Source organism: Sarcophilus harrisii, chromosome 5 (genome assembly GCF_902635505.1).
Source record: "Sarcophilus harrisii chromosome 5, mSarHar1.11, whole genome shotgun sequence".
In the NCBI taxonomy this organism is placed as follows: Eukaryota; Metazoa; Chordata; class Mammalia; order Dasyuromorphia; family Dasyuridae; genus Sarcophilus; species Sarcophilus harrisii.
Window position 1 is genome coordinate 134,037,546 of NC_045430.1, and position 27,556 is coordinate 134,065,101.

A 27,556-nucleotide genomic window follows, 5' to 3' on the forward strand; every position below is an offset into this window, starting at 1 on the left:
TTCTCCAGTCAAATTCTTCTCATTTTGCCAGTGACATAATTTATGGTACCTGAATAACCTTGAACAAACTGCTTGATTTCTTTGGGCCTCAGTTTCTTCACTTGATGTTGAAGGTAGTTGAAGATAGTTAGATGGAGGTAGTGAGTTCCTTTTCAGTTATGCTATATGGGTCTAGAGAAGTGATTTGCTGAAGGTCACATAAAAAATAGAGCCAAGATTTGAACCCTTGTCTTCTGATTCTAAAATCTGCATTGCTTCTACTCTGTATGCTGCATTATATAGTTCACCCCCTCATTTTCAGATAAGAAAATGGAGGCTCAGAGGAGTGAGGTACTTTGCTTAAGATGAATATACTAATCACTGGCAGAGGATAGGACCAGAACTTTAGACTTCTGACTGCTATACTTATCCTCCTTCCCATAATCCTTAAAATCTGAATAGGAAAAAAGCCACAAAACAAAATAATTTAAACATATTGAAAGGAATTTGTTTTAATTAAAAAGAATAATTTTAAAAGCAGTTCCTAAAAACAATATATTTCTACCAAGTGAGTGCAAGAGATATGTATCATTAACCAGAGATGATAACCAGAAATGATATGTGGATCTTTGCTCAGTGGTGGGTTCCCATAGTAACTTTAATATATTAGATTTCTATTTTTTAAAAGAAAAAAATCTCATTAAGGTGTTCTTATTCTGTATTGTTCTTGTATTCTTGGTGATGTAGGATAAAGGAACTTGTAACTTAATATGTGTGTCTTGTTTTTAGGAGGTAGGATTTCCCCCCTAAAGTTTTCACATAGTCATGAGCACCCTCATTCATCTGAATTATAATTGTACTCAGACAGTTCACTGGTCCAATTTTTTTTTAAGTTAAGTGTGCACTAGGCTTTGAACACTTAAAAGGCAGGAGTTGTCCTGCCTGAAGAGCTTCAAACTTTATTTGATTGTAAGGTTACATTATTCTGGGAACCTACATTTCACGTTGTCAGACTTAAAAAAAAAAGTACAAGAGAAAAATGAACATTTATGTGAAGAAAAGTATTTTTTCCCTTCTCCCATTGTGTTCCTCCAGCTGTTTATTGATATTTCTTCTTTTTGGCCAGAGACTCTTCAACAGTCTTTACCTTGCTTCTCCTCCTCCTATTTAATCCTGAAATGGTATATATGATTATTTGTTGCATCTCTCCCCTTTTAATTAAACTCTGTTGTCCTGAGAAGTACCCTAGTGCATCTTTCTATTTTGTTTTGATCTATCAAAAAGGCTGGGCTGTGAGGAACACACAGCTGCTGTGAGCACTGACAGTTTGCCAATTAAAATAAAGAGAACAGGAATCTGTTTGTTCAGTGGTTGTTGTGAGGATCAAATGGGATAATGTTCCTTAAAACCCTTTATAAACTAAGTGATGTACAAATGTAAAACAGCATGACTTTGACATTTGGATAAATATAAGATCTGTGTGATGTGCATACTCAATCAATAAGCTTTTTGTTAAGCTCCTACTACTCATAAGACACCATATGAATTGTTGGAAATAAGGAGACAGAATTGAAACAGTCTCTGCTTTCAAGAAGCTTACATTCTAATGGGCAGAACACACACACACACAACTATATACAGAAAACATACAAAATAAATCCTAGATAGTTTTGGAAGTTTTCTTAATGAAATTGGGGATTACAAGAGGTAAAGGTCAGGGGGGAATGTATACTAGGTATGAGGGACAGACAGCAAGTGCAAAAGGATATGTGGATGTGGAACAGTGACCAGGCCACTATGGCTAGGCTATAGAGTTTATAGTGGGGAGTAATGGAAAAGAAAGAAGGTATTAGTTTGTGAAGAGCTTTAAAATAACCAACAAAGGAGTCTGAAGATAATAGGGAATCATTTAAATTCAGTTAAATCCAGTAAAATGAGCAAAGAGATTAGACAAGCCCTACCTTGGTAAAGATTGCAATTTAGAAATGCTTTCTCATCCTTGTTGACATTTGAAATTATCTCCTCTACTAGACTATAAATTTCATCAGAGCATTGTTTGTATCCTATCTTTGTATTTCCGGTGTCTTGCCAATGGTATTTAATAAATGTTTATTGATTCTAATTAAATTCTTTAATCTTTGTATTCTCAGTACTCAGAACAATGTTTTTTATACAGTCTCATCAAAGTAACAAGCATTTATTCAATGCCTGTTACATATTAGGCATTGTGCTCAGTATGAGAAATACAAAAAGAAAGACAAAGTCAGGCCCTGAGTTCAAAGTCTAACATGAGAGACAATATGTAAAAGTCTATATACAAACAAGATATAGTCAGGATAAATTAGAAATAGTCTTAGAGGGAAAGCAAAGATTAAAGAAGAATAGGAAAGGATTCTTGTAGAAGTTGAGGTGAAACTTGAAAGAAACCAAGTATCAGAGATAAAGGAGTGAGTTTTTCCTCAATAATAGTGTTTTGAATTCAAGTGAAGTGATGGCTCCATTAAATGTAAATCCTGGCTATCCTTCTGGGTTGAACTCAAGATCCATCTTTCTTATGAAGTCTTTCCCAAATTTTTTTAGTTCACTAATTTCTTCTATCAGACTCTCAATTCTTAATACCTACTTAGTGCATAATCATATTCTGTTAATCAGCAAATATTTTATATACAAAACCTGTTTTATATACTGATATACCCAGGGTGTACAAAAATTTCTCAGACAAAAAGGGATCTCGAGTGGAAAAAGTTTAAGAAGCCCTGGTCTAGATTTTAGTGGTCCTTCTGTTAGTGTCTAAAATTGCTTCAATCTGCCTATCCCCACCCCCTTTTTGGGTGGGGACCAGGGAATGAAAGGATAATGGAACTTCTAAGTCTTTACCCCCAAGAAACAAGCCAGCCCATTCTCTCCTAAGAATCTAATGATGACTAATTCTAATTAGAATAAAACTTACCTACTTTGGTAGGTAATTCAGACATAAGAGTCTAAATTTTTTTTTGGACTTAGGATATTTTGGAGAGAGCTGATAAAATTTCCTATTTGTGGGAATATAATTTATTTTTATAGGATTATAGATTCATAGATATAAGGGTGGAAAATAACTTGAGAGATTATCTAGACCAGTCTATTTATTTTGCAGAGGAGGAAACTAAGGCCCAAAGAGACAAAATATCCAAAATCATTCAGCTATTGAGTAGTAGAATTAGAATTTGATCATTGGATTTTTGACTCTAAATCCAGCGCTTTTTCTTACGTATTATGATTCTGATGATGGTAGAAGACCTCTATATAAACAGAAATCATGTCTGGAACATGGTAAGTACTTAATAAATGCTTTTCTTTTGTTCATTCTTACTCCCCCCCTCCCCTTTCCCATTTTTAGGTTTCTCTTGGGTCTTTATATTGAAGATACATTTTTTTGGTTCCATTCTGATCTTCTTATGAAAGCTTGAAATCTTTTTATTTAATTAATGACCATTCTCCCTTCCCACTTGGAATATTTTGCTGCTTTTCACCATGTGGATGATTCTTGGTTGTAGTACTAGTTCCTTTGATTTCTAGAATACCATGTCCCACACCTCCAATCCTTTAATATTTTAGTTTTATGTAATTCTGATTGTGGTTTCCTGACATATGAATTTTTTCTTTTTGGCCACATGCAGGATTTTTCCTTTGACCTGTTAGTTCTGTAATTTGGTTATCCTGTTCCTTGGAGTTTTTATTTTGAGATCTCTTTCCTAAGGTGATCATTGGTTCTTTCAATCTCTTTTGCCCTCTGACTTCAGGATATCAAGGCAGTTTTCCCCTTGAAAGATGCTTTCTAGGTCCTCGTTTTGATTATGGTTTTCAGGTAATACAGTGACTCTGACATTGCCCTGGATCTATTTTCTAGGTCAGTTATTTTTACAATGAGATACTTTACATTTTCTTCTATTTTTTTCATTCTTTTGAATTTTTAAAATTCTTGATGTCTCATAGAGTCATTAGCTTCCATTTGCCCAATTCTAATTTTTAAGGAATTGTTTTCTGCAGGTAGCTTTTGTACTTCTTTTTCCATTTGACCAATTGTACTTTTTATAGTTGTTTGTCAGTGAATTTTTGCATTTTTTTTTCATTTGACCAGTTCTATTTTTTTAAGCAATTGTTTTCCTTTTCTAAGGTATTGACTCTTTTCATATTTTTTCTTGCATTATTCTTTTCCCAATTCTTCTATCTCTCTTTTCTGATTTTAAGCTTCTTTTTGAGCTCTTCATTCAGTTCTTTCTGGGCTTGACCACTTTTCTTTGAAAATTTGCACATAGGGGTTTTAAGTCTTGCCCTTTTTTGAATTTGTGTCTTGGTTTTCCCCCTCACTATAATAATTTCCTACAATTAGATTCCTTTTTTGTTGCATTTTGCTCATCTTTTTTGGCTTTTGTCCTTTATTTTTAATTTGATCTCTACTCCTTAGGTGGAAGGGACCCTGTCTCAGGTTTCTTGTGCCAGGAGATGCAGGTCATGATTTTTTACTTGGTATTGCAGTGAGTGGGTAGGATGGGTCAGGATGGCTGGAATTGCTGGAGATTGTAATAGTCTAAGCTTATTGGGTGCTGAACTGGAATTTTACTGCTGATGTCTGGGGTGTGCAGAGGCTGGTGTGTTATTTCTCTGTTTCTCCAGGGCCTTACTGAAGCATGTGGAAGTCAGGTCTCTGGTGACTGCCTGTTTACTTAGGCAGCCATAGAGTTAGTATCTGCCTCTTTGGCTAGGTCTGTGCCTTTTTACCTGGAGCTACACTGAACTATGTGATGGTTCTCAGAGCTGAACTCTGCCTGTTGTTCCCCTGGTAATGTTGAGGTACATGAGGATGTGTGTGTGTGTGTGTGTGTGTGTGTGTGTGTGTGTGTGTGTGTCTGATGTTGGCTTTGGCCTGTTCCACCACAATGGGAGTCAAGATCTCCCACTGGTTTGCTGAGGTGGGGGTTTCTGGGATGCTTCCTCTCTTGGATTGTGCTCCACTTTTATTTGAGTGAGACAGACCTTTCTTGCTGATCTTCTAAGTTTCTTAGGCTGAAAGAATGGTTTTAATATTCTAGAATCTTTTTAGGGGTGCTATTTTATGGTTTGGAAGTGAATATGGGAGAGTTATGACAATTTATTGCTTACTCTGCCATTTTCACTCCTGGAATTCATCTTAGAAGTCTTGATGCTATAGTAACCAAGTTAAAATTTATGCTCTCTTCTACTTTCATTCCTTGGGCCTTTGTCCTGTTGCTGCTAATTCATTCCCAAACTTAATTTCGGAGTTGCTACTTCATCATTCACTTCCTCTTTTCTTACATGAATGCTGGCTACTGCTGGAAGTACTCATACAAGCATACTAACTTTGATCCCTGAAAATTTATTTTATCTAAACCAGGCCTTTAGTGCTTCATGGTAATCCTTTTATTTTTCCCCGATTGCTTTTCTGTCTCACTGTTCATAATGACTCACATTTCTCTTTATTGCTATCCAAACTTGCCATACTAGAGCTGTCCAGGAGTTCAGTGCTGAGAATTAGCTATTTTCAGTTAATCAAAAGAAGTTTGGATAGTAATTTAAGTAACTTAAAGAAATCTAATGTGCTATATGCAACAAAGTAGGAATTATTTATTCATAGATGGATTGTAATTTTTGTTGATGGAGGAAGTTCCCACACTGGGAGGCATTGGTCTTTTGGCTTCATATGCCAATTTCTTTACATAGTCCATTATTTTCTAGAATTTCCTCTAATAATGTATCAATATAAGCTGGTAGAAAAATCCTTGGACCTGGAATCAGAAAACTTGAGTTTATCTTTATTTTTCCCTCTGGCTGTGTGACTTTGGATAAGTGAGTTAACCTCTCTGAAACTTAGTTTTACTTGTCTGTTAGATGATCATTATAATTATCTGTCCTTGTGGGTTAGTTTTAAGCATTAATGAGAAAGGAAAAAAAGAAACACTCCATAAGCATCTATTATGTGCCAGGCACTGTGGTAAGTGCTTTACCATTATTACTTCATTTCTTACTTATAAGAATTCTGGGAGCTAGGTGTTTTCATTATCATCACTATTTTACAATTTAGGAAACTGATGCAGAGTTTGAGTGACTTGTTCTGGGAACACACAGCTACTGCACATCTGAGACTAGATTTGAACTCAAGTCTTCCTTACTCCTGATCTTGTCCTCTATTAGACACTTAGCTGTGTCTAATTAAATGAAAGAATGTATGTGCAAGTGTTTTGTAAATTGAAAAATGTTAAACAAATAGAAGGTATCATTATCTTTATTACTTGCAGCACTTGAAGTAGGGTAATCAGGAATGTAGATGGTCAGAATATAACTTCCATTTTCTCTTCTTTCTTTTTTAAAAACCAGACCTAAATTTCTTAGTATATTCCTCCTCCCAGAAAGCTGTCCCTTATACAAAAAAGAATAAAAAAGAGGAAAAAAGTTCAATAAATCTAACAATACCATTTGAGAAGCCTGACATTACATATGGTGTTGTAAACACACTTCCCAGCCTCTGTAAAGAAGATCTTTAAAAATCATCCCAATAAAATACACATTTTATTTCTCCTGGTATTAACTCTGACCAACATCTTATTATCCCTTTTGGGGAGGAGGAATAAAGGAAAGATGAAGAAAGATAAAAGCAATCCTATTTTCTGATGCATTTGAGATAATAAAAAAAGTTTTGAGATGGATTTAAGGTTTTCTTGCCTGCCACTCTCTCCCAAATGGTGAGATGACATTCTTTATACCAGCTTATCTTTTATCATAAGTGAGATGTAATGTGCTTGCTGATTATGGAATAGCAAAGTGAGAATTTGTAGCATCAAATAGCGAAGAGTATTTTGGCTCAACTTTGTAACTGATGTTCTGCAAATGTGCTGAAAAATGGCATGTTGGGGGTGGGTGTGTGTTGAGCCTGTGTGAGCCACTTAAAAATTTGGAAAGTCTTCTACTCAGTGTTTGGATGACTAATTCTTTTACCCGCTGTCAGGTTTTAAACTGAATGAGAATTAGATTAGGACATATTCTCTTTTATTTTCTTCCTCCTTAGACAAAGCACAGGATTTGTAGAGGGTGATGGTAAGCATATTGAGAAGGAGGGATAGGGAGATATTTTCATCCTTGACTAGGCTGGACCAAGGAAAGGTTATGACACCTCTTTTATTTGATTGAGGTAGAACTTTCTAGTTCTACTTTTCTCTCTTTGAGTACGAGAGAATTGCAAAAGACGGTGGGGGGAAAAGGAATTGTGAGGGCTTAGGGATTTGTGGGGAAGAGTAGCTAAAGTAAATGTACAACATGGAGAATCAATGAACCAACAAGCTTTTATTAAGCACTGTGTCCTAAATGCTGAGGAATCCTCAAGGAGCCTACATTCTATTGGAAAAGGGCATGGAGGCAGGAGTAGAAGTGTCCTAGATTGCCCAAACTGAGAGACTGAAGTTGGAAAAATTTATAATGGATTTGTGATGACATGGAATCTTGTGCATGCTTGCTGAAATGAATAACATTTTTATAATTGCAGAAAGATTACCACTTTGAATATACGGAATGTGATAGCAGTGGCTCCAGGTGGAGAGTTGCCGTTCCCAATTCCGCAGTGGACTGTTCTGGACTGCCTGACCCTGTGAAAGGGAAAGAATGCAGTATGTTTGGATCTTTTTTGATTTTCTGTTTTATTGATTAAAACATAAATGCTTCTCATTAGCTCACACAGTAAACTAAAATAAACACTGAGATCTTTGCAAAAGGGAATCCTCTGCATTTATGCTTGGAAAGACAAATAGAACCAGGTGTCTTTGTGCCTGAAGCCAATAGGGATTTAAACCCAGTAGAAAATGTTATTTTTTTTTATCTGATTTGCTTTCATTGTTGCAAGCTGGAGGGTGTAGTAGTAGTGTTTTTATTTTATTGAATTTTTTTTAAGCTGATGAAAACTCTGGCAGTATACTGTATTTTACCTCAGCATTTATACTACTGAGGTTTTCTGAAAGCTGCTTAATATCTTGTTATCAATCTAGTTTCTTAGCACATTTAAACACCTTGTTTTATGGCAGTGAACAAATTGGTTTGAAGGCAGAGGCATCTCTAATTAAAATGGACATTTCCACTTTTGTTTTGTAAACTACCTTTTTATGAATAATTTGAGCTTCTGCACAGATGATTTTTTTTCTTATTTAAATCTTGCTGAAATCTGTTTATTCTGTTTAGAAGAATAGACTTTATTGACCTACAAGCATTGGTTAGGTACCTATTCTGCCCCAGGTGCTGATGCTGGGGTTACAAAGATGAAAGTAAAACAGTTCTTGCCTTCAAAGAGTTTATGTTCCATCAGTAGAAAACAATGTGTACACATTAATATATTTTTCAGAATTATGGTCTGATATGAATGATAGTTTGTTAACAATATAACCATATTTCCAAAGGATATATTGAAAGGAAAAGTGTTATAGAAGTATCAAAAGAATGGACTGATGGAGATGAGCAGGAAGGAATGGTAGTCAGGGAAAGGAACTTCTTGCTAAGCAATATGTGACAGAATTCTAAGAATTCAGAATGATGCCATTGATCAATTGCTTGTTATCTCCCTTTATGGTAACAAAAAGATTGATTTGATATTAATCTCTGAGAAACAGATAAGATGTGGTGTGTGTGTGTGTGTGTGTGTGTGTGTGTGTGTGTGTAGACATGACATGATATCATATCCTCTGATAGCAAGGCAGATATCTTATTCACTGTTCCTGCCTGAAGATTAAAGCTGGGATCAGAAACATCCTGGGCTCAGGTTGATCATAGAGGTAAGACTTGTTTGATATAGTCACTCTTTGGTGTGTCAGAGCTCCTCATTTTACTTGATTTGGGGTAGTGGTGTTCAGAAGTCATTGGCTTAGGTATTCAAGAAAAGAAATGTGTTCCCATTTTTAGTCATTTGTTATTTACTTTGATTCAATGAAGATCATCTTCTAAATTTGTCAACCCAATAATAATTTCATTAATAAAATGATCTTGGAGTAGAATCACAGGATTTAGAGCTAGTTAGTACACAGTATGCTTTATTGTTATTATTATTTCTACTTCATTTGATTATTTGAACAATTTTTACTTTGGTACTTTATCTGAAAATTAAAATTCCATACATTGCTATAGGTTGTTTGTAATAAAAATGATGATCTTTCTTTAAAATATGAAATTACATTTTATTATTTGTAAACTTTACTGATGCCGTTGTCTTTTTTTATCACCATTCCTTAATATTCCTCCACCCACTAAACCCTTCTATGTAACAAAGAAAAACCTTAAGCAAAACTAACCAACAGGTTAAGGTATCTAGAGGTGCAGTGGATACAGTGCTGGGCCTGGAGTCAGGAAGATGTGAGTTCAAATCTGTCCTTAGACACTAACTTTGTGATCTTGGGAAAGCTATTTAACCTATTTGCCTCAGTTTCTTCATCTGTAAATTGAAGTGGAGAAAGAAATGACTGAAATAACTGAACAACAATCAACACAGTAACCACATCTGACATTTTATGGCATCTAAAAACCACGGTGCTCTACTTTGTCTCCTTAGGAGAACAAATTGTGTTTTATTTTTTGGGTTCTAGGAATAAGATGGAGTATTACAATTAATGAAGTTTAGCTGCCTTGAAGTTGTTGTGGATATAATTTTCCAACTTTATACTGCTTCAATTCAAACAAGTCTTCCCAAATTTCTCTGGTTTCCTCATGTTTTTGGTTTCTAATAGTACATTATTTTACAACAAATTGGTTAGAAAAGAACAGTGGATTTAAGTAAACTAAAACCATCATGGCATCCAGAAAATGAAATTTATGTATGAGCATAATCAGAAATCAGTATTCTGTGGGTTTGGATAGAATGTCATTGTGATTAGTAGTTATTTATTTGGAGGCATAGATTTGCTAGGAAAAGACAGACACCTGTATTTTTCTTGTTCCTCTCTGATAAGCAAAAATATTTTCTTTGTCAGTAGAACTAGAAGTGGGAACATTTAGAATAGGGCAATAGAAAAGTAGGGTGTAGTAAAGGGACTCTCAATGTTGACATGTTTAGAAGATGATCTGTGTTGAATTGAATTAAATGACAAATGTTGTTCAGTTATCTGACTCTTACTGATGCCTTGTGGAGTTTTCTTGGCAAAGATAATGAAATGGTTTGACATTTTCTTCTCTAGCTTATTTTAGAGAAGAAGAAATGAGGCAAACAGGGTTAAATGACTTGCCCAGGTTTATACAGCTAACAAGCATCTCAGGTCAGCTTTGAACTCGAGAATATGAGTCATTCTGACTCCATTTCTGGCATTCTTTCCAGTGTACCAACTAGCTCCCTAAAAGATAAATGACCAAAAGGTAATTTCATGATGGGACTTAAGTCCTTTGGAGGAAGATCACCCCAAGCTTTATGCTTTTAAATCAGAGCAAATTCAGATAGTGCTTGCTTTTGTGTGGCTGACTGGTTGAATAGCTTATTTCTTCATTTACATAAACAAGAATTTGACAAGGCTTTTTGCTAAGCTGAGGCTGTATATTTGAGTTTATTCTACTACATTTTTTATGGAGAGGTAGTTTAGCATTGGATTATAGTAGGAAACATTTAGTAAATACTCATCTGCCAAAATCTGTCCTAAATGCTTGGAATACAAACATAAGGAAAACAAAAACTTCTGCCTTTAAGGAACTTCTAATAGATGAAGACAGCATTAAAAACAAGTGAAAAATAGGGGAAGGAGAGGGCAATGTAGTAGAATTGTCTGGAGAGGCAGGAGCTGAACCCAGCCATATATAGTTTGCATTTGTACTTTTTCAAATGGGACTTCTGGAGAGTAAATCACATATCAGAAGATGAGGAAGCTTCAGAAGTCTCTGGCCTATGAAGGCTACTGCAAAAGGATGAACAGAAGGATAGCCTCGAAGTCCTAGGAAGACTAGGGTCCAAGGCCTATTTCTTACAGACACATGCGTATGGCCAAAAGCAGGTCATTTAACTTCACATCACATCTAGATAGATGAGTGATATAACTAAGTTGGAAACAAATAAGTGACCCATGTCAGTGAAGGACATTTCTATACTGGGAGTTCCTCTCTCTGAGGAAATCACAGATTTGTAGCAAAGCAACAATTTTAAAAGCCCTTTTGCCTCTTTCTTTGAAATCTAGATATTCAAAATTTAGTCTACTTATATTTCCTCCCACCTATTCTCATTAAAGAGGAATAATCACAATTCTGTACTATACTTTAGTAACCAATGAATAATTAAAAATGTCTTAGATCCAATTTCCAAGTCTTTTGGCTCATCTCATTTTAAAATGGTCCTGTAAAATTCTGAGGTTTATTTGTGACTTCAGATTTCAGTTTATATCATTTTGATTTACAATATTGTTACTACTCACATTTTAATTCCTTATTCAGCAGCTCATGCATCTGGAAAGTAATTTCAGTTATTTAGGTAGGGGAATGGTAAGTACTGCTTTCTCAGTCTTTATTAGCATTACACTTTGTGATGTGATTATGGATTCATCTATTTTCTAGATAGAAAACCAAGGCTGCTTTTATAACTTTTGGGCTAACCAATAGATGAGTATAGAGTTTTTGCTTTTATTTTTCTCTTTTTTTTTTATTTCTACTAATCTGTTAATCTGGCATAGAATATTTTAGAGATACTGAACTATGTAGTCTATTTGTAGTCATATATGCAAATGTTACATCTATTTACATGGGGCTAGGGATTAGAGATTGGGCCTATAATTTCCTTTGTATAGGTAACTCCTAGATAAGGAAGATGCTATAACAATGAAGGTTGGGATCTTTTTTTGAGACTTTTGGGCTTTTGAGTGATTACATGACATGCCCAGGATCATGTAACCAGAATGGGCTCGATATAGAATTTGAATCTTTCTGGCTCCAAGATCAACTCTAAATTCACAATGTCATGCTCATTGCGCTCTTTCTTTCTCCTCTTCCCCTTTTCCTTCTTGACATCATGAATGGAGAGCTAGAGAGATCTGGATTTGGGGATCACTTATGACATATACTGACTGTGTCCTTGGCTAAAACTTATAGTTCTAGGAAATTTTCTAAGACTTTATGTTTATTTATAGCAAACACAGCTATATTCACATATATATGAAAACTCACAAATATGTACATATTTATGTACATATATATATGTTTATATGAAAGAATAAGAAGATACAGAAGTATCTAGCTAGTTAGAACATTTACTAAGTACTTATTGTGCCAGGCACTTTGCTGTGTGTTGAGAATACAAATATTGTTGTTGTCCTTCATTCTTAAAATGACATCACTATATGGGTCAGACTGTAAACTCAGTTCAGTTTCCAAGATTTTTCATCAATTCAGTAACCAGAAAATATAGGACAAGATTTGAATACAGTCTGTTCATAGCAATACAAGTTCAAAGGGCTGTACCACAGGTTGGGCACAAATACTTCATATGAACATTTGGAGTGGATTTGTTTCTAAATTTGCGTATTTTACATTTCCTTTGAGCTACTGAGGCTCTGCTTTAGTCACAGAGAATGACTCCTTCTCTGATGAGGGCATGCCATGCTGTGTGTTGACCTGTGCCATTGTCTTCCATGTCTCACAATCGATTCCAAATAGAACTATAGAATGATAGTCTTTTCCCTCAAAGAGCTTGTATTCTAATGGTGGAAGACAACCATAAAAGGGAGTTTAAAGTAGGGATGGCGAGAAAGTAGAAATCATGGCTTGACCTGAAGAGATGTATTAAATTATACATAGTCTTAAAATTGGAAGGAATCTCTGGGTATCTAGTCGAGTCCTTCTCACTGCCTCCATCCTTATCAAAATTTGAATTGCCTCTATTAGTCTTAATTGATTATCATTCTTTTGCTGCTACCGCTATTACTATCATACTATTACCTAACATTTGTATAGCACCTACTATATACTAGATATTGTACTAATCACTTTACAAATATTATCCCATTTAATCCTCACAACACCTCTGGGAGATACTATTTATTATTAGCCCCATATTACATAGGAAGAAATGAAGGTAGCCAAAGGTGAAGTGACTTGTCCAAGATCATATAGCTAATAAGTATTTGAGATTAGATTTGAATTCAATTCTTATTGGCTCCATAATTTCTTCTTCAACAGCAGAGAGGAGATCAAGAATCTAGTCATACTTTGTAGTTATTTGCTGGAACTTGGTGAGATGTATTTAGACAATTTTTTTTCTGAGCATATATTTTTAGTTTACCAATAAAGATTTCTTATTACATGTCATTGAAATAACCCAGGGTTCTTACAGGCTGTACTATTGGAATATAAATTCTGGTAGATATTATCAAGTTGGAAAGGTTTGGATTCCAGCATCAGAAGTGGATTGTCTGGCCACCTTCCAAAGATCCTACAACTCTCCCTCCGCCTCTTCCCTCCTCCCAATTATAGTCTGTCTGCCCCAATAATAGTCTATCTCTTAAGAGTTATTAGTTAAGTCTTCAGGAGATTTTGGAGGCATTGAGGAATTAAATGATTTATCTGGGGTTTACAGAGCCAGAAAGCCACAGAAGGGAAATTCGAACCAGTCTTCTAATTTGTAAGTCTGCCTGTCTAACAAATCCAGCATATCATACAATGCTACCTCTCATTTAATTTTCAATTGTTAGTTCTTGGTGAGAGGAAGAAAAAAGCAAGAAAAGGAGGAAAATTAATGGAAGGAAGGAAGAGATATTTATTTAACTGCTTGTTATGTGCCAAGAACTGTGCTAAGCACAAGGTATTCAAAAAGGAAATGAAGGTATACATTAACCATTTTTTTTAAGTTTAAAAAAAGATTTGATTTAATTTTTTTCATATCTGTAGAGATTTTTCTTTTTTCTTTATTATCTCACTAGTATAGTTAGCTTCCAGTGAAAAATGCTCTTTTATCCACATTCCCTTCTCCTTTCATTCCCAGCATCTCCTTTGCAACTTATAGTCTTAAGATAGTTTTCTCAGACTGTGGGAAGTTGAGACTTGTAAAAGAGAATATATTTGAAATGGGACTTTTACCCATCTTCCATATTCTAAGGCTAATCAAGTTGCCTCTACATTTAGCACAAAATGAAAGCTAGTCTTTTTCTTTTCAAAGGCTGAGATTTTTATACTACTTTCTATCTTTCACACCTGACATTATGCTATGCTGAGAACAGACCCTTCATTTAGTGCTCTTCTGAAAACTCTGATGCCTTAAAGGAGAAATAATCAGATTTCTAAGATTCCCTGATTATCACACTTATTTATGTAAAGAGAATTGTAGATGAGAAAAAAACAAAGTATTTTTTGGGGTAATCTTTTTTTTCATAGTAGTTCTCTTATGACTTCTTCTCCTGGCTATAACCCTATCCTTTTCTGAATCCAGTAGGGCTAGAAACTTTATCTCCAACTCAGTCTTGCTGATTGGTAACTTCTGGTCTATCACATTAGAAGGACAAAATTAGTAAAATTCACCTAAGCAAGATCTCCCTCTCCGGTCCACCCTGCCATTTAAAAAACATCTGATCTTGTTTCAGTTTGGGTTGATATGAATTGTTCTCATATATGATGACTGAAGAATTCCTCCCATAGAACTGGTAAGACCTGAATGGAGTGAAATGTGCCTTATTTTGGGAACAGACTCTTACAGATCATTATAGGCTATGCTTCTCTGAATACCACCATTGCTGAGATTCTTTGGCAAAAACCCTTGGCTTTGTCTCTGGACTGTCATTTGGCCCTATTTTAGTTACCACTTATTGTCCTGGTTTGGTGGTGGTGCTTTGTCTTAGTTTTACAGAGCTCAGTTGTTGCCCCATATGAGGTAGTGAATGATGCTCCAATGATGCTTGTTGTACTCTCTTCTCTCCCATACTTTCTTTCCTAGGACAACTTCTGCTAAAGCTATTTGGACTTAAAAATGCACCAAGTGAGAGGACTGACTACCTTTAGTACTGTCTGACTTTCAAAATTCTTCTGCAAAGTTTCATTTACCTTTTAGCAACAGACACCAATAAAGGGACAAAGGGAATTCATTTTTGCCTGATTCATCTTGAGAGGTTGTCTTTTTCATTTAGTAGGCTAGCTAAGGCAAAGGGAGGCATTACACTGCATTGATGGGCAGAGACTACTTATTGAGAGGCAGATGAGTATTAGCACTATAGGAATGTATAATGAAAATGAGGAAAGAATGAGACACAGAGAGAGGAATAAGGAGTTCTAGACCAGATTTTGAGGTAATAAGTAATAGGAAAGCTGGTGAAGAGGTACCTTTGAAAGATGAAAAAAGGGAAGGGTGAGAAAATAACACTGCACAATTCACACAATTCAAGGTCAGAGAGAGTGCTAAGGAGTGACTGACATTTCCCAAGGCAGAGGAAAAGTGAAGGATGATAAGGACTGAAGTATAAGGACATATTTACTACTCAGGGAAAATTGATTTCTTACACCTATTCTTTTCTGTTATTTGGTGATCTCATCGGCTACTTTGTGCATTTCCTTTCCATTGACCTTCCTTGTACTTTTCCTATACCAACCATATGTGTGTATGTGTGTGCTTGTATATTTTAATTTAACCAAATTAGCTAATTTATGACCCTGGACTAAATCTTAACTAATTTTTTTTTCTTTTTGAGCCCATGAGAAGTCTTGCAGTTTTTTTAGAGAGGCAATTTTGCTTTTAGAAAGAAAAACTTGGGACACCTAGGTAGTACAACAGAGAGAGTACCAGTCCTATGATCTGGAGGACCTGAATTTAAATCTGGCCTTAGATACTCTACAACTTATTAGTTGTGTGACCCCTGGGGAAGTCACTTAACCTTGATTGCTTCACAAAAAAACAATGGCCTGAACAAAAGAAGGAATCCTTCAACCTGTTTTCTATTTGTATTATGATCACCTGAAACATATAATAAAGGTCAATTTTCCCTCTCCACCCCAAGTGTGGGGTAGGTGAAGTCTCTATCAACTTAATATATGAAAAATTTATTCAAGATATAGTAGATAAGAGGCTTTTTTCCCTAAGGACTTGTAAAAGTTACTTTTATCTAAAATAGGAATAATCATTGATTCAATAAATATTAAATGTGTAGAATACTAGATCAGATGTGAGGGAAGATGCAAAATTTAAAAGAGAACACAGTCCTTGCCCTATGAGAGCTTAAAACCCATTGCGGGATCAGGCAGAAACAGAGATGCTATTATTGGAAGCAACTTAGTGGAACAATGCTTGACTTGGTGTCAGAGACAACCAAAATTGAATCTAGTCTCTGATACTAGCTTTTTGATCCTGGACAAACCATTTAAACATCAGTGTTCTTATCTGTAAAATAATATGTAAAATAACAACCCACAGGTTATTGTAAGCATCCAGAGAATTAATAAATATAAAGTACTTTGCAAAAGGAGAGCCTTTCAGATGGGCCTTGGTCTCAGTGGGGGAAGTGCAGGCCAGCCCCCATGGTAGTGTGAGATGAAGTGAATGAATCTGTCTCTCCTTGGCTCTGAAAGCTTGACCTTCTGCTTCCAGACCGCTTGTCTTCTCTGACTCTGACTCTGGCTGAGTTTGTCCGAGCTTATATGCTCTCTTATAATTACATTATCATAGGTGTGAATCTTGTAGAACTATATTAAGAACTAAGTACATGTACTGAACTAGAGAACTATTAAGCATCATGCTAAACTAGATCACCATTGTCTTTATCAATTCCACTGACTTAACACCTTTTAAGAATCCTTGTTTTAAGTTCAGAGTTCTGGCTAATAACAGTAACCATAAAGTACTCTTTTATTATTGTTAGCTATTACTATTATTGTTATCAACATTATAATTGTACTAAAGAGGCAAAGAACCAATTAGTATGTGAAGTCTAAGAAAATAGTTACTTTTTAGTGGAAGGAAGGTGATTAGGGAAGACTTAAGGTAGGAAGATTAATACAATACTAATATGATGATAATACCCTCTGATAGGGTTTTTGTGAAGACTGGGAAGAAGGGAAGTAGTTTTTAAATGATATTATTGTAGAGAATGGAAATGGAGTTTAAATTTTCAGAAGTGCAGTAATTTAGTAAGTTTTTTTCCCTAACTTTTCTTAACTTTTATCTTTCCCCTAAACAAAAGACAAACTTGTAAAATGCTAATTTTCCATGATTAGTGCACTGGAGATAACCATTCATTCTAAGTAATATCTCTAGATTTTTCATAATCATTGATATAACTGTATTAAAACCTTGTTATAAACTACCTCATTATGTGGAGTGACAATATAACATAAAGGAGTAAAATTTCTCTGGAGTCAGAAGACCTGTCAAATAGTAAATTTTACTATTGTGCCACTAGTTAATTGTGCAATTCCCTTGGGCCTCAGTTTGTCTATGTAAAAATGAGATGGCTTGACAGCTTGATTTCTAAGATTCTGTAACTGGCCCTTAAAAGGAACCAAAGGAGAGGATACAGAAGCATTAGACAAAATAAACCATCATGGAAGGAAATCTTTCCTGAGGGAAAGACTATCAGAAATTCCAGAAAATCTTTTCTGAATGACACAAAAGGTTATGGTACATACACAAGATATTTGTTATAGCTCAAATTATGTCTCCATATATGATGAATCCCACAAGAGTCTTAGGTATCAGAATTCGAGGGGACTTTGCAGATAATGTAGGCCAAGAATACTTATTATATCATACATCCTTCTGGCAGTGTCAGTGAAGTCTATGAATAGCAGTTGAAGTATGTTTGAGATGCAGTAGATAGAGTGGTGGGTCTCTACTGGGGAAGACCTGAATTCAAGTCCAACTTCAGACATTTATTAGCTGTGTGATTCTAGGCAAATCACTTAACTTTTCTGTCTCCATTTCCCGTCTGTAAAATGAGTATAATAATAGCACTTACCTCAAAGTATTCTTGTTATAAAATGTGCTAATAGCGGTACAAGTGATTAGCAAGTATCTCATACATAGTAGGCACTATACTACCCATGCTTCTTCTTTCTTTACTTCCATACCTTCTCCAAAGTATTTTTAAAATATGTAAAATAAAACACAGGATTACAAGAAACCAATTATATTAAAATAGTTACCAATATATTTTTTAAAGCTATGATGATGTTCTCAGGTTAGGAAACCCTGCTGTAGGGTAATCCATTCATTATATAAATGAGCAAATCAAGACTCAGAGCAGTGTAGTCATATATTCAAGGTCAGGTAGATTTAAATCCTGCCTGTGTTAATTAACAGTTATCTTTTGCCTTCTAATGTAGCTTTCTTTGTTCTGCACTCTATTTTTTAACTACAGTGTAAATACTGTATTTCTTCTCAATGTTTCTCTCATCTTCAGATATCCCCTTGAGATGGAAGCCCTTTTGTCTCTGTCACCTGTCAGATTTGAGTCTGCTTTTAACTGACAGCAATAAGACAATGTCTGTAGTTGTTAGTGTATTGAAAGGTATTCACTCTGCAATTAGTCACTTTCTTCTTTAGACTGAATGTGGCAAACAGCTGGTAGTAGATTTAGCCTCAATTGTTAATGTACAGGTTCTGACAAGCAAAGCAACTTTCCATAGATGCAGGTGGTATGATCTGTCCGGTAAAAAAAAATCCTCATAATTCAAAGGAGAATAAGCTTTGATTGCTCACATATAACATCAGCAAGAAAGCAAAATCATTTGAATGTAGTATTGTGTTCTCCTTCTGTCTAGAATGGATGGTTACTTTCTCTTTTGTTAAATAAGAGATGAGTTTTTCTCCCCTCTCTGTCAAGCATGTCACACCATAAGGGACTGAACAGATACTATCCTAATTAAAAGTAGTATTTTATGGTCACCAGCACCAGCAGTCGAACATGAAGATCTGAAGCCTGCTGTGTCTTCAAGATGGTGTTGAATTCCCTTTGGAAACCATTTCCCTCTTTCCCTTCATTAATTTGGAACCTATATTTTGACAATAATCTGACAGCCTTTCAAATGATTATGTTTTTAATTACATAAAATATATCTTTATTTGAATAAACCAAGGTAAAGCAAGCGTTTAGATTTTTATATTTTTTAAGGAATGCTAACCACACCTGTGCTTTGCACTGATGCAAGGTTGTTTTTGGTGATTAATAGTCTAAACAATTGCAGATCTGTTCTATCTTGCTTGTGCACTGACTAATTCTGGACAGTTATAGATGTTTATCTCAAAAGATAGTAAAACACTATGCTTATGTTATCTTTTAGGATAACTATGAGGCTGTCCCTACTGGTAAGGCAGCTAATGGCCTCTGGTCTACATATCCCAGCTATCAAACATTATGCCATCATTGAAAAGCAAAGGCACAAAATGATGGTAGGACCTTCACACTGTCTTAAAAAACAGTGAAAGTACCCTTTTGTAATTCATTTTAGAAATGACCAGGTCCTTAATTGTTAGGGTCTGTCTAATATAATTTTTCTCTTCACCAAATTCATTTATCTTGTGATTACAAGCAATGAATACAACTTATAAAATATTTGCTTAAATGCTTGTTCCTCAACTACTTTTTTGTTCTGTACCTGTGATGTTGGTAAAGAAAATTCTTGGGGTAGGAAACTCTTTCTATCAACAGAAATTAGCAACTATTTTGGTAGATAGAATTGTAAAGTCTGACTGTGAGTTTAAGTGACTTACTGGCAGTCCTGGCTAGATTAGAGGCAGAACCTATCCCAGATCTTTCTGAATTTTTATCTATTACATTATACTGTCACTACTAGAATATTTTAATCTTACTTGAGGAAATAGAATAAGGAGAGCAACAGTACAAGAGTGTTGATTATATATCTTCGAGTTACTTTTCTCAGAGTTTCAGTTTTAGAGGCCACCTAATCCAGCTTCATACCTAAATAAAAATCTTTTCTGTAGCTAATCCCAAAGTTTGTCATTCATCATACCAGGTCTTCAGGCAGACATTACATTTGGATCAAGAGTCATTACCATAGTGTTTTATTGTAAGCTATAGATATAAGACAGTTGTGTAATGTTATCTTAGCAATTTCTGTGCTAAGATAGCTAGTATTGCCATATTAATAGCAACATCCCCACCAAGTTGTTAATTCTGTGGGTGAAATTCCAGACAATAATGGTGTTAGTGATCAGTGGACATTCAATAATCACATGTTTCTATCAGATATCTTAGTCTTAGGAATAGCAGCACTGAAACAGTATCATTTTGGGACATATTCTTAGGCCTTATACATCATAAGGGACACCACATGCTTCTGTTTATGGATAGTCTATTAGTTATTTTAGAATAGGACATTCACCACATAATAATTTCTGGATTCTGGTTTATTCACATCAAGCTTGAATATCTTTCTAAGGGACTCTGAAAGTACAGATCTGCTCAGGTTACCAAGTGGAAGGCATATTCAGTTTCTTACCAGTAATAGATGAAAATGGAGGCTCTTTTCTTTTTGTTGTTGATAGATGTCAGTTTTTCACATGATCATATCCTTGTCAACAAAATAAAATAAGTGCAGTTACTGGAAAAACAAGTGTGCAACCAAAAAGCCTTCAATAAAATTGAAATTCACTATCAAAAAACTACTCTGAAAATCACTGCAGGAATTATGCAATTACAATAACTGAAAATGGAAAAAACAAAAACCCAAAACAAAAACAACAAAAAAACCACTAAGGAGTTCAAAGGAAGTGAAATCATTGTATTGTATACAGTTTATGTAACAAAGGGAATAAAAAAGTATAAAACAGTGTTTGTAGAGAGAGGAAGATAGTATTTATTGTGCTTAAATCATCAAGGGATGTGGGTTATTCAGTAAGCTAGACACAATTAAAACTATGTTGTCTCATAGAATTCTCTTGGTATGTGGTGCTGGAGTTGACTCTAAAGATCTCTAGTCCTTAGAAGACAAGAGAAGAGGGAAAAAATATAATATAAAGAACTTTAGTCTTTTTAATAATACTAGAATCTTACTTAGACTGTTACTAAATTAAACTATTTTGAGCACATATTTTAAAAATCAAGTAAAGTTGTTCACTTGGAGAATTATGGGTTAGTCCCTTAAATACCAACTTAAAAAAAAAAAACTACTTTGAAGATGGTAACCTCCCATTTGTTACAAATATTGTGCTGTGTGAGTGGAAGTGAAATAAACATACAAAACATTCTCAGTTGGGCCATCTTAATGATTCATGTCCTTATCCAGGGCTAACTCTGGAAAGATTAGAGTTTAACTAATATTATTCTGCAAGAATTCAAGATAATAAATTATTAGATATATAATTGATTTAATTTAAAACAGGTTTTAATTACAGAGGAAAGGTCTCCTACATTTCCCAAAAGGCAGCAGACATCTCTCCTTTCACTCTGAAGCTACACTGACACATGACTCATGATGTTAGCAAAGGGAAATATTGGGATTGTTCCTCTAAGCATATGGTTCCATGCTGTGTTGATTTTCTCACACATGGAGGTCATGCTAATAGTATTGTGTGGGACAGGTGCAGGACCCTCTTTCCCAAATTAACTAATCAGAGACATCTTTGGGTACAAAGAAAGAGCATTTATTTAGTCCCTGCAGGGAGAGACTCAAACATATACCTGGAAGCCATCCTATCTCCCACCATGTGCTCATGGAACCTAATCAGCTTCCTCTGGCTTCTCAGGTTTAAATAGCAAAAGACCCAAGCCTTTTCATTGGATAGGCTAAAAGGAAATAACCATTCTTGACTAATGGTCACCAAGTTGTCTGCTTCCTGTGGGTCATGTCAGACCTGGGCCCAGAGATCATGTGACTTCCTGAAACCTGAGGCCCAAGACCTCCTCTTCTGGCTCTGGATATAGGGATCATGTGATATAAGCCTAGTTTCATAAACTGAGAAAATTTTACCTAATCGGTCCCATTTAGTATGGTCTTATAACATTTTCTCTTTATTTCTACTTTATTTCTTTTCTGTTTGTGTGTATGTGATTTGTTACTTGCTCTTTGAGTCCTTTTCCTCCAAAAGAACTTTCTGGGGCTTTTGATGTACCATCCCTTATGAGAACCTCTCCCCTTTGATTGTCTGGTTTGTCTGAACGATTATGTGTATAAACTCTAATTCATTTATCCTTCCTACTATTGCTCAAAGAAAATGGCTGTTGCCCTTGGTATTCATAGAGGACCAAAATGACATTGTGATCAAAGAATGGTGTATCCAACTGTGGCTGATCAGATTATTATGAGTTCAGAAAGTTCTTTCACAGGTTGGGCACCAATAGTCTGTTTCAACATTTGGAATAGAGATGTCACTAATTTTGTGCATCTTCACACCACAATACATATCAGAGAGGCAATGAAGGGCAAAGACAGAGAAACACCTTTCCCATGGAATTCACATTGAGGACAGAGTCCGACTACTTGAGACAACCTCTGAGCATCTGCTGTGTATCACTACAATGAAAATGTCTCAGAATGGTTTTGGTTGCTCTTCATTGATGCATACTAACACTGCTCAGTGGTTCAGAACAGGGAATAAAGAATAATATCAATTATGCAGTAATGAATTCATCTGAAGTTACTTGTCTTTTTTAAAGTGGCAAGATACAAATTAGAATTACTTAAGTTGAAATTTATTTCAAGAACTAAGATAAAATGCTTACTATTTGTAAAGCACTTAGTATAGTGTTTTGCATATAGTAGGTACTTAATTTTTGTTTCCTTTCTTTTTTCCTCCAATGCATAGGGACATTGCATATCTACATACATACAGAGAGAAATGTTGTGGAATCCTTATTGAACATTACCAGTAATAGATTTATAGATATATAGCTTGTTAAAAAAGCTGCATCCTTTGCAGAAATATTTTTCTACTTGTAGATTCACTTGTTTAATATGATAATGAATAATTGAGGCTAGACTTGTAGTTAATAAATTTCCGGCAATTATACCTGACATCCTATCTAGTTTTCTACTTAAGCCATCTTGTCTTCATCTTGCTCTCTAATCTTACAAGATATCCTGATGGGTAATTGAGTGAACATATACTACCTAGAAATAACTGATTATAGACCATATTTAATGTTCCAGTTATCTGTTCACCCTGTTCATCTCCTTTCCATTTGCATTGTTGTGCTACATATATTCTCTCCCATTTGTTCTTTTTCCCCATTATTCTGAGGAGCAATAAATTCTGCTCTAGCCTCTTATTTGAACTCTGTTTGAACTTTTATATTTCTTTAATAATATTTTAATTTCCCAAATACATGCAAAGATAGTTTTCAGCATTCACCTTTGCAAAACCTTGTGTTCTAAATTTTTCTCCTCCTCTCTCTCCTCCTCAAGAGAGCAAGCAATATTCATTTTAGGTTAAACATGTACAGTTCTTCTAAACATATTTCTACATTTATCATCCTCAGAAAAAACAGATCAATAGAGAAAAAAATATGAGAAAAAAAGAAAAACAAGCAAACAAACAACAGCAACAAAAAGGTGAAACCACTATGCTTTGATTCAGTCTCCTATTGGAACTGCCTTGAATCACCTTGAATCAAATTTATTGAAAAGAGCCAAGTCCATCACAATTGATCATCACATCATTTTATGTACCATGTTTTCTTGGTTCTGCTCACATCATTTAGCATCAGTTCATGTAAATTGTTCCAGGCTTTTCTGAAATCAGCCTCCTCTTCATTCTTATAGAACAATAATATTCGATTACTTTCACATACCATAACTTAATCATTGATTCCCCAGTTGATGGGCATTCACTCTATTTTCATTTTCTTGCCATTACAAAAGAGATACTACAAACATCTTTGCATATATGGGTCCTTTTCCCTCTTTTGTGATCTCTTTGAATACCAAGGACAACAGCCATTTTCCAACAGAGACCCTGTTGGATCAAAGGGAATGCACATTTTGATAGCTGTTTGGGCATAGTTCCAAATTGTTCTCCAGGATGGTTGGATCAGTTTACAACTTCTAACAATGTCCGAGTTTTCTCACATTCCCTCCAACATTTATCATTATCTTTTCCTGTCCTCTTTAGCCAATCTGACAGAAATGAAGTAGTACCTCAGATTTTTTAAAAATGTAAAAATTTCTTATCAGTAGTGATTTAGAGCATGTTTTCATTTGACTAGAAATGGCTTTAATTTCTTCATCTGAAAATTGTCTTCTCATAAATAATGTGTCCTTATCCCAGAAGCTGGAGTCTTTGGGTTTATCAAACGCAAGAATACTATAGTCAATGACTATTGTGTCTTGTGAACCTAACCTATTCCACTGATTCACTATTTTATTTCTTAGCCATTTCTTATTTTTAGCTTTTTCTTCCCCCCCCCCCCCTTTACTGGTTGTTTTGTTTTTTTGGTTATATATATATACTTTCTTTGTAAAATGCATTTTTCTTTATGAATCATGATGAGAGAGAAAAATCAGAACAAAAGAGAAAAACCAGAGGAAAGAAAGAAAAACAGGAAAAAAAAGAAGTGAACATAGCATGTGTTGATTTACATTGAATGTCTATAGTTCTCTTTCTGAATACAAATGGTGATTTCCATTCAAAGTTTATTGGAATTGCCTTGGATCACTGAACCATTGAGAAGAACTAGGTCTTTCATAGTCCATCATCACACAATCTTGCTATTATTGGGTACAATGTGTTCTTGGTTCTGCTTGTTTCCCTTAGCATCAGTTCCTCTAAATCTTTTCAGGTTTTTTTTTTTAAATCAGCTTGTTCATCATTTTTTTTATAGAATAATAATATTCTATTATCTTCACATACCACAACTTATTCAGCCATTTTCCAGTTGATGGGCATCTACTCATTTTCCAATTCTCTGTTATCACAAAAAAGAGCTGCAACAAACATTTTTGTACATGTGGGTCCTTTTTCCTCCTTTATGACTTCCTTGGGTTACAGATCCAGTAGGTGGTACTACTGGGTCAAAGGGTATGCAGATTTATAGCCCTTTGGGCATAGTTCCAAATTGCTCTCCACAATGGTTGGATCATTTCACAACTCCACCAATAATGAACATATTAGTGTCCCAGTTTTCCCACCTCTCCATTTATCATTGCTCTTAACCAATCTTAGAAGTGTGAGGTGATAACTCAGAGTTGTTTTAATTTGCATTTCTCTAATCATTAGTGATTTGGAGTATTTTTTCCTATGACTATAGATGACTTTAATTTCATTTTCTGAGAACAGCATATAGCTGTGCAAAATTGCTCCTAATTATTACTTTGATTTCTTCTTTCTTGGGAGTAAATTCACTGTTTTCATTTTTGACTGGTAATTTCCTTTTTTTCATCAAATTAACAAAAGCTTTATTTTGTTGGTTTTTTTCCATAAACCAACTCTTAGTTTTTTTTTATTAGTTCAATGGTTTGCTTTCAATTGTAATCTCTTTGATTTTTCAGAATTCCAATTTGATATTTAATTGAGGGTTTTTAATTAGTTTTTTTTTCTAGTTTTTGTTGTATGCCCAATTCATTGATCTTCTCTTTCTCTATTTTATTCATGTAAGCATCAAGAGATACAACATTTCCCCTAAGAATTGCTTTTGCTGCATTCTATAAGTTTTGGTATGTTGTCTCATTATTGTCATTCTCTTGTTTGAAATTATTGATTGTTTTTATGATTTGTTGTTTGACCCACTCATTTTTTAGGATTAGATTATTTATTTTTAAATAAAATTTTGGTCTACTTTTCTATGGCCTTTTAATATATCTAATTGTTATTGCATCATGATCTGAAAAAGGTACCCTTACTATTTCTGAATTTCTGCATTTGATTGTGAAGTTTTTATGCCCTAATACAGGATCAGTTTTTGTGTAGGTGCTATGTACAGCAGAGAAAAAAAGTATATTTCTTTCTATCCTTGATTATTTTTTCCAAAGGTGTATTATACCTAACTTTTCTAAAATTTTATTCACCTCCTTAACTTCGTATTTATTTTGTGGTCAGATTTATCTAACTCTGATAGAAGGAAGTTGAGATCACTCATTAGTATAGTTTTGCCATCTATTTCTTTTTGTAACTCACTTAACTTTTTCTCTAAGAATTTGGATGCTGTGTCCCTTGGTGATAAAGCTCTAGTATGGATTACTTCATTATTTGTGGTACACTTAGCAAGATATATTTTCCTTTCTTTTAATTGGATCTATTTTTGCTTTTGTTTAATCTGATCTTGATCATGTCCCTGCTTTTTTTTTTTTTTTTTTTTTAACTTCAGCTAAAGCATAATCTATTCTGCTCCAACATTTTACCTTTACTCTGTATGCATGTCTTTGCTTCAAATATGTTTCTTGTAAACAATATATTGTAGGATTCTGCCTTTTCATCCAGTCTGTTGCCTGCTTCCATTTTATGGGAGAGTTTTCCCCATTCCCATTCCCATTTAAGATTATTAACTCTGTATTTCCCATTATTTTAATTTTCCCAGCTTATACTTTTCTTCTCCTTTCACCCTTTCTTTCCTCACCAGTATTGTGCTTCTGACTGCCACCTTCCTCAATTTGCCCTCCTTTTTTTAGTATCCCTTTTCTTATTCTTTTTTCCTTCTACTTAAGTCTTTCCTTCTATTAGCCTTCCCCTTTCTTTTCCCCTTTTCCCTCCTACTTCCCTTTAGAGTGATTCATTTCTATACCAAACTAAGTATGTATGTTATTCTCTGAGTTAAATCTGATAAGATTAATGTTCAAACAATGCTCATCCCTCTTCCTTGTTTTACTCAACTATAATAGGTCTTTTGTGCCTTTCATGTGACATAATTTACCCTATTTTACCTCCCTTTTCTTATTTTCCCAGTATAATGCTTCTCCCCCCAATATCTTTTTTTATATCAACACATTAAATCAACTTCTAGTCAACTTATACCTACACTCTGGGAATACCCTTTCTAACTGCCCTGACAAAGATACAGTTCTCAAGACTAACATATATTATCTAGTCATGTAGGGATGTAAACTTTTAATTAAAAAAAAACAAAACAGGTTTTTTTCCCCTTCCATTGACCTTTTATGCTTCTCTTGTATCTGGAGATCAAATTTTCTGTTCAGATCTGATCTTTTCAATAGAAATGATTGAAAACTCCCTATTTACTTGAATGTCTGTCTTTGCTCCTGAAAGATAATGCTTAGTTTTGCTGGGTAATTAATTCTTGGGATTTAGTCCAAGCTCCTTTGCTTTCTGGAATATCATATTCCTGGCCAGCTGAGCTTTTAATGTGGAAGGTGCTAGATTCTGAGTAATCCTGATTGTGGCTTCTTGATATTTGAATTATTTCTTTTTGGGTACTTGGACTATTTTTTTCTTTTGATCTGGTAATTCTAGAATTTAATTGCAACATTTCTTGGAGTTTTCATTTTGGAGTCTCTTTTAGGAGGTGATAGGTAGATTCTTTCAATGAATATTCTACCCTCTGATTTTTAGAATATTAGAATAGTTTTTCAGGAATTATTTTTTTGAAAGATGTCCAGAGTGGGTTTTTTTTTATAATCATGATTTTCAGGTAGTTCAATAATTCTTAAATTGTCTCTTCTGGATCTATTTTTCAGTTCAGTTGTTATTCCAATGAGG

General features: G+C 34.7%; 1 protein-coding gene across 2 annotated transcripts in view; it reads left to right on the top strand.

The window, feature by feature from the left end:
- KIAA1324L (KIAA1324 like) overlaps window positions 1-27,556 on the top strand; it is a 200,001-nt gene that overhangs the window by 80,712 nt on the left and 91,733 nt on the right. For both annotated transcript variants that reach the window (XM_012550892.3, XM_031938631.1), the window contains exon 2: window positions 7,517-7,637. In XM_012550892.3, coding sequence (XP_012406346.2) covers window positions 7,517-7,637 — 121 coding nt within the window. The remainder of the gene's footprint in view (window positions 1-7,516; window positions 7,638-27,556) is intronic.